This window comes from Lynx canadensis, chromosome X (assembly GCF_007474595.2).
Source record: "Lynx canadensis isolate LIC74 chromosome X, mLynCan4.pri.v2, whole genome shotgun sequence".
In the NCBI taxonomy this organism is placed as follows: Eukaryota; Metazoa; Chordata; class Mammalia; order Carnivora; family Felidae; genus Lynx; species Lynx canadensis.
In genome coordinates this window covers 79,771,183-79,782,624 of record NC_044321.2, presented here as the reverse complement: position 1 = coordinate 79,782,624, position 11,442 = coordinate 79,771,183, and the positions used below count along the sequence as shown (strand labels likewise).

At 41.4% G+C, this 11,442-nt stretch overlaps 1 protein-coding gene across 1 annotated transcript in view; it reads left to right on the top strand.

Moving 5' to 3' along the window:
• The first annotated feature begins 11,165 nt into the window (after window positions 1-11,165).
• ZMAT1 (zinc finger matrin-type 1) overlaps window positions 11,166-11,442 on the top strand; it is a 36,533-nt gene continuing 36,256 nt past the window's right edge. The window contains exon 1 of the mRNA XM_030305625.1: window positions 11,166-11,238. Within this exon, the coding sequence (XP_030161485.1) occupies window positions 11,175-11,238 (64 nt within the window). The 5' untranslated portion in view covers window positions 11,166-11,174. The remainder of the gene's footprint in view (window positions 11,239-11,442) is intronic.

Here is an 11,442-nt window from a genome sequence, read left to right as displayed (position 1 = left end):
AGAGCTCAGTTTGGTGGGGAACAAAGGCGCTTGCCAGCGCCATCTCCCCCGCCCATCCCCCAGCCAAAATCCCAAAGGGAACCGGTTCCTGCCAGGGAAATTGCTCACTCCCTGCAAACACCCAACTCTGTGCTTCTGCGGAGCCAAACCTCCGGCAGCGGATCTGACTCCCTCCGGCTGCCACAGGGCCCCTCCTGAAGTGGATCACCTAAGGAGAAGCGAGCTAAGCCTGCCCCCCCTGCCGCCGTGCACCTTGCCTACCCACCCCAGCTAATACGCCAGATCCCCAGCATCACAAGCCTGGCAGTGTGCAAGTAGCCCAGACAGGCCACGCCACCCCACAGTGAATCCCGCCCCTAGGAGAGGGGAAGAGGAGGCACACACCAGTCTGACTGTGGCCCCAGCGGTGGGCTGGGGGCAGACATCAGGACTGACTGCGGCCCCGCCCACCAACTCCAGTTATACACCACAGCACAGGGGAAGTGCCCTGCAGGTCCTCACCACACCAGGGACTATCCAAAATGACCAAGCGGAAGAATTCCCCTCAGAAGAATCTCCAGGAAATAACAACAGCTAATGAGCTGATCAAAAAGGATTTAAATAATATAACAGAAAGTGAATTTAGAATAATAGTCATAAAATTAATCGCTGGGCTGGAAAACAGCATACAGGACAGCAGAGAATCTCTTGCTACAGAGATCAAGGGACTAAGGAACAGTCACCAGGAGCTGAAAAACGCTTTAAAGGAAATGCAAAACAAAATGGAAACCACCACGGCTCGGATGGAAGAGGCAGAGGAGAGAATAGGTGAACTAGAAGATAAAGTTATGGAAAAAGAGGAAGCTGAGAAAAAGAGAGATAAAAAAAATCCAGGAGTATGAGGGGAAAATTAGAGAACTAAGTGATACACTAAAAAGAAATAATATACGCATAATTGGTATCCCAGAGGAGGAAGAGAGAGGGAAAGGTGCTGAAGGGGTACTTGAAGAAATAATAGCTGAGAACTTTCCTGAACTGGGGAAGGAAAAAGGCATTGAAATCCAAGAGGCACAGAGAACTCCCTTCAGACGTAACTTGCATCGATCTTCTGCACGACATATCATAGTGAAACTGGCAAAATACAAGGATAAAGAGAAAATTCTGAAAGCAGCAAGGGGTAAACGTGCCCTCACATATAAAGGGAGACCTATAAGACTCGTGACCGATCTCTCTTTGGAAACTTGGCAGGCCAGAAAGAATTGGCACGAGATTTTCAGTGTGCTAGACAGAAAAAATATGCAGCCGAGAATCCTTTATCCAGCAAGTCTGTCATTTAGAATAGAAGGAGAGATAAAGGTCTTCCCAAACAAACAAAAACTGAAGGAATTTGTCACCACTAAACCAGCCCTACAAGAGATCCTAAGGGGGACCCTGTGAGACAAAGTACCAGAGACATCACTACAAGCATAAAACATGCAGACATCACAATGACTCTAAACCCGTATCTTTCTATAATAACACTGAATGTAAATGGATTAAATGCGCCAACCAAAAGACATAGGGTATCAGAATGGATAAAAAAACAAGACCCATCTATTTGCTGTCTACAAGAGACTCATTTTAGACCTGAGGACACCTTTAGATTCAGAGTGAGGGGATGGAGAACTATTTATCATGCTACTGGAAGCCAAAAGAAAGCTGGAGTAGCCATACTTATATCAGACAAACTAGACTTTAAATTAAAGGCTGTAACAAGAGATGAAGAAGGACATTATATAATAGTTACAGGGTCTATCCATCAGGAAGAGCTAACAATTATAAATGTCTATGCGCCGAATACCGGAGCCCCCAAATATATAAAACAATTACTCATAAACAGAAGCAACCTTATTGATAAGAATGTGGTAATTGCAGGGGACTTTAACACTCCACTTACAGAAATGGATAGATCATCTAGACACACGGTCAATAAAGAAACAAGGGCCCTGAATGAGACATTGGATCAGATGGACTTGACAGATATATTTAGAACTCTGCATCCCAAAGCAACAGAATATACTTTCTTCTCGAGTGCACATGGAACATTCTCCAAGATAGATCATACACTGGGTCACAAAACAGCCCTTCATAAGTTTACAAGAATTGAAATTATACCATGCATACTTTCAGACCACAATGCTATGAAGCTTGAAATCAACCACAGGAAAAAGTCTGGAAAACCTCCAAAAGCGTGGAGGTTAAAGAACACCCTACTAACGAATGAGTGGGTCAACCAGGCAATTAGAGAAGAAATCAAAAAATATATGGAAACAAACGAAAATGAAAATACAACAATCCAAACGCTTTGGGACGCAGCGAAGGCAGTCCTGAGAGGAAAATACATTGCAATCCAGGCCTATCTCAAGAAACAAGAAAAATCCCAAATACAAAATCTAACAGCACACCTAAAGGAAATAGAAGCAGAACAGCAAAGACACCCCAAACCCAGCAGAAGAAGAGAAATAATAAAGATCAGAGCAGAAATAAACAATATAGAATCTAAAAAAACTGTACAGCAGATCAACGAAACCAAGAGTTGGTTTTTTGAAAAAATAAACAAAATTGACAAACCTCTAGCCAGGCTTCTCAAAAAGAAAAGGGAGATGACCCAAATAGATAAAATCATGAATGAAAATGGAATTATGACAACCAATCCCTCAGAGATACAAACAATTATCAGGGAATACTATGAAAAATTATATGCCAACAAATTGGACAACCTGGAAGAAATGGACAAATTCCTGAACACCCACACTCTTCCAAAACTCAATCAGGAGGAAATAGAAAGCTTGAACAGACCCATAACCAGCGAAGAAATTGAATCGGTTATCAAAAATCTCCCAACAAATAAGAGTCCAGGACCAGATGGCTTCCCAGGGGAGTTCTACCAGACGTTTAAAGCAGAGATAATACCTATCCTTCTCAAGCTATTCCAGGAAATAGAAGGGGAAGGAAACCTTCCAGACTCATTCTATGAAGCCAGTATTACTTTGATTCCTAAACCAGACAGAAACCCAGTAAAAAAAGAGAACTACAGGCCAATATCCCTGATGAATATGGATGCAAAAATTCTCAATAAGATACTAGCAAATCGAATTCAACGGCATATAAAAAGAATTATTCACCATGATCAAGTGGGATTTATTCCTGGGATGCAGGGCTTGTTCAACATTCGTAAATCAATCAACGTGATACATCACATTAACAAAAAAAAAGAGAAGAACCATATGATCCTGTCAATCGATGCAGAAAAGGCCTTTGACAAAATCCAGCACCCTTTCTTAATAAAAACCCTTGAGAACGTCGGGAGAGAAGGCACATACTTAAAGATCATAAAAGCCATTTATGAAAAGCCCACAGCTAACATCATCCTCAACGGGGAAAAACTGAGAGCTTTTTCCCTGAGATCAGGAACACGACAGGGATGTCCGCTCTCACTGCTGTTGTTTAATATAGTGCTGGAAGTTCTAGCATCAGCAATCAGACAACAAAAGGAAATCAAAGGCATCAAAATTGGCAAAGATGAAGTCAAGCTTTCGCTTTTTGCAGATGACATGATATTATCCATGGAAAATCCGATAGACTCCACCAAAAGCCTGCTAGAACTGATACATGAATTCAGCAAAGTTGCAGGATACAAAATCAATGTACAGAAATCAGTTGCATTCTTATACACTAACAATGAAACAACAGAAAGACAAATACAGAAACTGATCCCATTCATAATTGCACCAAGAAGCATAAAATACCTAGGAATAAATCTAACCATAGATGTAAAAGATCTGTAGGCTGAAAACTATAGAAAACTTGTGAAGGAAATTGAAGAAGATTTAAAGAAATGGAAAGACATTCCCTGCTCCTGGATTGGAAGAATAAATATTGTCAAAATGTCAATACTACCCAAAGCTATCTACACATTCAATGCAATCCCAATCAAAATTGCACCAGCATTCTTCTCAAAACTAGAACAAGCCATCCTAAAATTCATATGGAACCATAAAAGGCCCCGAATAGCCAAAGGAATTTTGAAGAAGAAAACCAAAGCAGGAGGCATCACAATCCCAGACTTTAGCCTCTACTACAAAGCTGTCATTCTCAAGACAGCATGGTATTGGCACAAAAACAGACACATAGACCAATGGAAGAGAATAGAAACCCCAGAACTAGACCCACAAACGTATGGCCAACTCATCTTTGACAAAGCAGGAAAGAACATCCAATGGAAAAAAGACAGTCTCTTTAACAAATGGTGCTGGGAGAACTGGACAGCAACATGCAGAAGGTTGAAAGTAGACCACTTTCTCACACCATTCACAAAAATAAACTCAAAATGGATAAAGGACCTGAATGTGAGACAGGAAACCATCAAAACCTTAGAGGAGAAAGCAGGAAAAGACCTCTCTGACCTCAGCCGTAGCAATCTCTTACTCGACACATCCCCAAAGGCAAGGGAATTAAAAGCAAAAGTGAATTACTGGGACATTATGAAGATAAAAAGCTTCTGCACAGCAAAGGAAACAACCAACAAAACTAAAAGGCAACCAACGGAATGGGAAAAGATATTTGCAAATGACATATCGGACAAAGGGCTAGTATCTAAAATCTATAAAGAGCTCACCAAACTCCACACCCGAAAAACAAATAACCCAGTGAAGAAATGGGCCGAAAACGTGAATAGACACTTCTCTAAAGAATACATCCCGATGGCCAACAGGCACATGAAAAGATGTTCAGCGTCGCTTCTCATCAGGGAAATACAAATCAAAACCACACTCAGATATCACCTCACGCTAGTCAGAGTGGCCAAAATGAACAAATCAGGAGACTATAGATGCTGGAGAGGATGTGGAGAAACGGGAACGCTCTTGCACTGTTGGTGGGAATGCAAATTGGTGCAGCCGCTCTGGAAAGCAGTGTGGAGGTTCCTCAGAAAATTAAAAATAGACCTACCCTATGACCCAGCAATAGCACTGCTAGGAATTTATCCAAGGGATACAGGAGTACTGATGCATAGGGGCACTTGTACCCCAATGTTCATAGCAGCACTCTCAACAATAGCCAAATTATGGAACGAGCCTAAATGTCCATCAACTGATGAATGGATAAAGAAATTGTGGTTTATATACACAATGGAATACTACGTGGCAATGAGAAAGAATGAAATATGGCCTTTTGTAGCAACGTGGATGGAACTGGAGAGTGTGATGCTAAGTGAAATAAGCCATACAGAGAAAGACAGATACCACATGGTGTCACTCTTATGTGGATCCTAAGAAACTTAACAGAAACCCATGGGGGAAGGGAAGGAAAAAAAAATAGGTTAGAGTGGGAGAGAGCCAAAACATAAGAGACTGTTAAAAACTGAGAACTAAGGGTTGATGGGGGGTGGGAGGGAGGGGAGGGTGTGTGATGGGTATTGAGGAGGGCACCTTTTGGGATGAGCACTGGGTGTTGTATGGAAACCAATTTGGCAATAAATTTCATATATTAAAATAAGAAATAAATTAAATAAATAAATATAAATTAAATAAATAAATAAATAAATAAGTAAATATAATGAAAGGACCACTGGTAGGCTTTTTCTTTTAAGCTTATTTATTTATTTTGAGAGAGAGACAGACACAGGACAAGTGGGGGTGGGGCAGAAATAGAGGAGAGAGTGAGAATCCCATGCAGGCTTTGCGCTGCCAGCACAGAGCCTGATGCGGGGCTCAAACCCAAGAAGCCACAAGACCATGACCTGAGCTGAAAGAGTCAGACGTTTAACTGACTGAGTCACCCAGGCACACTGGTATGCTTTTTTTTAGCTGATTTCTCAGATATGCAAAGATATATTCCTTTGTTTCTTTTTGGCATCTCTGAACTCCACCTTAGACCTTTTCCACATGCCCCCACCTGCATCTTCTTTCTATTATTTGGGGAGTTGGTAGTTAAAACTTAGTTGAGGCAATACAGTGTCCTCCCTGTGGCCAAGAGATGGAAACACATCATTTCAATCAGTAAAGTAAAAACAATGGGATAGTTAATTACATCAGTGAGGTTCAGTTTACATTCTTTAAATGGGATTAATGAGCACAATATAACATCACTGGTGTGAGAAGATGAAAATTATGGAAAATGTCTAGCCTACAGCAGGCTTTCATCAATTGTTACTCTGTCACATCCCACCTCCTCTCTCCTGTGAAATAAATTACTTTGGCACTCACTTAGCATTACTGTCATAGAGAGCAATGGTAAGAGTTGGAAAGGAAAGTGCGTGCTCATTGTCATAATGTATGACTGAGATTTGGTGGAATTTTTTTGTATTATGACATGTCACCAAATGGAGTTGGGGAATGAGGAAAAATTAACTAGCTGCTTTTATTTCGTGCATTGTCCTCTCCCCTCTTTTTACTGTTTGATTGACACATAATTTTCCATGGAGCCTAAGAAGAAAGAATTAATTCCAAAATTTAATAAATATTTATTAATGCACTGCTGGTGGGAATTCAAACTGGTGCAGACACTGTGGAAAGCAGTTTGGAGTTTCCTCAAAAAGTTAAAAATAGAACTACTTTATGATCCAGCAATTGCACTACTGGGTATTTACCCAAAGAATAAAGAGCACTAATTTAAAGTGATACATGCACCTGTATGTTTATAAGAGAATTATTTATAATAGCTAAATATGGAAGGAGCCCAAGTGTCCATCGATGGATGAATGGATAAAGAAGATATGGTAGAGGCACCTGGGTGGCTCAGTCAGTTAAGCATCAAGCTCTTGATTTCAGCTCAGGTCATGATTTCATGGTTTGTGAGTTTGAGTCCCACATTGGGTTCTGCAATGATAGTGCAGAGTCTGCTTGGGATTCACTCTCTCCCTTTCTCTCTCTCTCTGCCCTTCTTCCTCCTCTCTCTCTCTCTCCCTCTAGTTAAATAAATAAACTTTAAAAATATTATATATATATATATATATATATATATATATATATATAGGGAGAGAGGGAGAGAAAATGGAAAACTATTTGGCCATAAAAAAGGATGATATCTTGCAATTTACAAAGACATGGATGGAGCTAGAGAGTATAATGCTAAACTAAATAAGTCAGTACAATTCATACAATTTGAATTCACTAATATGTGGAATTTGTGACACAAAATAAAACAATAAAGAGAAAAAGAGAGAGAGACAGAGAGAGAGAGAGAGGGATATCAAGAAACAGACTGTTAACTATAGACAACAACTGATGTCTACCAGAGGGCAGGTGGCTGGAGGGGATGGGTTAAATAGGTGATGGGGATTAAGGAGTGCACTTGTGATAAGCACAGGATGACTTATGGAAGTGTTCAATCACTATATTGTACACCTGAAACTAATATAACACTGTAGGTTAACTAACTAGAATTACAATGAAAAATAAATATTTACTCAGTGCTGTAGTCCAAAGACAATTATAACTACCACGCAGAGGTCAGGGGGCTGCAGAAAACCATTGCTAATCTTACATGTCCTCAGAGCCTTTGGGTGCAAACTTGAGGAAGAATGCTAAAGCCACCACAGACATTCATGTTTGATATCTTTTGGAATCCATATAAATAATGGGTTTTATCCCTATTTTATTTTATTTTTTAATTTAAACTTTAGTTAGCATACAATGCAATATTGGTTTCAGGAGCAGAATTCAGTGATTCATTACCTACATACAACACCCAGTGCTCATCAAAACAAAAGCCCACCTTTATACCCGTCACCTATCTAGCCCATCTCTCACCCATATCCCTCCCTCAACCCTCAGTTTGTTCTCTATTGTTAAAGAGTCTCTTGTGGTTTGTTTTCCTCTCTTCTCTTTTGTCTCCCCCCTTACCATATGTTCATCTGGTTTGTTTTTTAAATTTGACATATGAGTGAAATCAGATGGTATTTGTCTTTCTCTGATTGACTTATCTCACTTAGCATAATACATTCTAGCTCCAACCACTTCATTGAAAATTGCACGGTTTCATTCTCTTTGATGGCTGAGTAATATTCCAGTGTGTGTGTGTGTGTGTGTGTGTGTGTGTGTGTGTGTGTGTGTATACTATATATCTTTTATATCCATTCATCAGTAGATGGACATTTGGGCTCTCTCCATAATTTGGCTATTATTGATAATACTACTATAAACATTAGGGTGCGTGTACATACACCTTCAAATCTGTATTTTTTAATCATTTGGGTAAATACCTAATAGTACAATTGCTGTATCATGGGGTAGTTCTATTTTTAGTTTTTTGAAAAACCTCCATTCCTTCTCCAGAGGGGGTGCCTGTGTGGCTCAGTTGGTTAAGCATCTGACTCCTGATCTCAGCTCACGTTTTGATCTCAGCTTTGTGAGTTCAAACTCTGCATTGGGCTCCATGGTGGGCATGGAGCCTACTTAAAAATAAATATTTAATTAATTAATTAACTAACTAACTAAATAGAAACCTTTGAGGGAGAAGTAGGAGGACCCTTGGCTTTTCTCATCCCACTCTATTTTTAAATGTCATGCAAATGTGTATCACTGGTAGGACCTAAACCATATACAGACCTTGCTGGCCAAGAAATTTAAGAAATGTAATTGATGGGCTTCCAGCTTCTGCAACACGGGGGAGTGCATAGATAGAAGTGCTAGCTGACAATATCCGGAAACATCCTCTGAGTTCTATTCCTCTAAACTTTCTGATTTTTTTAAAACACCAGATTTCCTATATTAAATCTTCTGTTTATTTTTTTTAATTTTTTTTAATGTTTATTTATTTTTGAGACAGGGAGAGACAGCATGAATGGGGGAGGGTCAGAGAGAAAGGGAGACACGGAATCTGAAACAGGCTCCAGGCTCTGAGCTGTCAGCACAGAGCCTGACATGGGGCTCGAACTCACGGACCACGAGATCATGACCTGAGCCGAAGTCGGATGCTTAACTGACTGAGCCACCAAGGCGCCCCTAAATCTTCTGTTTAAAATACCTAGTGCAGTTTCTCTTTTGTTGTCTAAATCCTGAGTTATGTACACTCTTCAAAGATTCTGACTGAATAGTTCTTATAGAAGTGGACTGTGATCCATATTTTGAGAAGTAATGTTTTTGAGGGATTTCCTCCCCCCTACACACAGTATTGGAAGGAATAAAATTACACCCCCTCTTTATCCTTACCTTGTCCTATTGGCTATTTCAGTGGAACATTTCTTGTGTGTAATCTATCCAGTAATTTCTTTGGTAAGTAAACATTGCACTAACTTCCAGAAGAACAGGATAGAAAATTAGAGAAATAATCCAACAACTCAGGTAATCTTGGGTAAATTACTGAACCACAAAAACAACAAAGATATGTTCCTAAGAGCCCAGCATTCCAAGTCTCTAAATTTGCTATTCAGCTCCAACCAGTTGTTTCCAGTCAGGAATGTACAGCCAATACTGCCAAATTTTCAAATGATTTTAAGAGATTATTTTTTGGGGGGGTATGAAATGACCTTTTCAAATACTGACAAGGAAGTAAATAAACAAAACATATCTGTGGGCCAGACCTAGGGACTTAAGGATCTAGCCCTAGGAACAACTAGTTTGTGACCTTGGCTGTAGGACTAGAGCATGTGCTAGAGCATGAGGAATCAAAATGAAAAATGAAAAAATCAAAAATGATACAAACTGTATTTTGTATCAAAAGGGTCCCAGGCTATGGAGAAGAGAGGCATACAATACAAATATGCATAAGATATGGGTGCATCACAGAGGAGGGTGGAATTAAGTCGAAGTTGGACAGAACAGGTCACTGGAGGAAGTGATGTATTATTATCTGGGTTTCAAAGAATGTATAAGAGCCCCTAATGTGGGGAAAGTGCATTTCAGGAAGAGGGAGCAATACATACAACATTGCATAATGAAATGACAGTCTTCATAGGAATCTGTAAGAAATTTAATATTGCTGAACCATAAAATAAAACAGTGGTGAGGTAGGGGCAGTGGAAGGGATTGAGATCAGAAGAAGGAAGACCCATAGATCAGAGGCCTTACTTCTAATGAGAGATAATGAAGACTTGAGATTGGGAAATGGAAGTGAGACTGGAAAGGAGAGCATACACAAGCGAAAGTTTTGCACAGATGCACCAGGACACATATCCATCAACAGGGAAATGAATGGGATATTGCACAGCACTCAAAGTGAATGAACTACATCTACATGGATGAATTTTAGAAACAAATCATTTAGCGAAAGAAACAAGTCCCAAATTACTACATAGAAACAGATACAAAGTGCTGTGAAATTTGGAAACAAAACTAAAAAACATTGTTTAGGCATGCATGTATGTGATAAGAGTATATGTAAAAAGATCATGGTAATAAACATAAATCAAGATAATGGTTTCTTCAGCAGGGCAGTTTGGGGAAAATGTTGAGATTTAAATTATCAGTAAATATTCTAGTTCTTTGGCTGGGTACCAGATTCACAGGTTTCTACTGTAATTTTAATGGATAGATGGATGGATAAATCATCGTTTATGGCTCCATGAACGAAATGTCATGACTACGTACTCTGCTTATTTCTGCTCTTAGTACTTAGGGCTATGAGAATTAGCATTTTGGAGGTGGAATCAATTGGTTTCCAGTCATTTTGTTTTTTACCTTAAATTGGTTTTAGATCAGTTCCTCTAAGGGAAGAGGCCTCACTATGTGAGGCCCACGTGCTTTTACATCCCGCTCTTTTTACCCTTTGCCCTTGGCCCTGCTTCCCTTCCAAAGGGAAGAGGGTGACGCCAAGCAGTTGGTGAAGGGGGAGGGGCAGCCCGTGGATCTAAAGTGTTCCTATTGGTGTGGAGAAGGAGCGAGAACGAGGCTCGAGCTGTAGCGTGGAAAAGAGGGGCGAAGGGGGCGGGGCTAAGCGGGAGGCGGGGCTAAAAGAGCTTAACGGGAGCGAGGCGCAAGTGCAATTGTCCGCGCTTCGCTGCGATGGCGGCGGCGCCGAGCACAGTCACACTGCTGGCGGCGGAGTCTTCCCCTCAGGAAGCTACCGTCCCTGCCGCCTCCTCCTCCTACACCGCCTGCGCGGCGGCGGCGGCAGTGGCGGCAGTGATTGTGCCTGCCTCCTCAGCCACCTCCACCCCTGCCAGCCCGCCTGCCGGTGGCTGTGGCGACGGCGGCGGCGGCTTTGGCGGCTCCACTATGGCGGCGGCGGGGAGGGGGGGCAGTAGTTTTAAAGTAGACACCCGCCCTTGCCTCAGAGAAGGTGAGTTCCCGTCCCGGGGTGTGGGGGCGGCCCTATCTCCTTCGCTGCCTCTCCAGCCCGTCCGCGATCAGACTGGGCGCGGTTCACCACCGCCCCACCCCCCCACCTGCTGTGGCGCAGTAAAGGCCAAGCTCGCCCCGCCCCGCCGTAGTAGCCCCGAGTGTGCAAGATGGACCGAAGTAGAGAGGGTCTTCCCTACTTCTC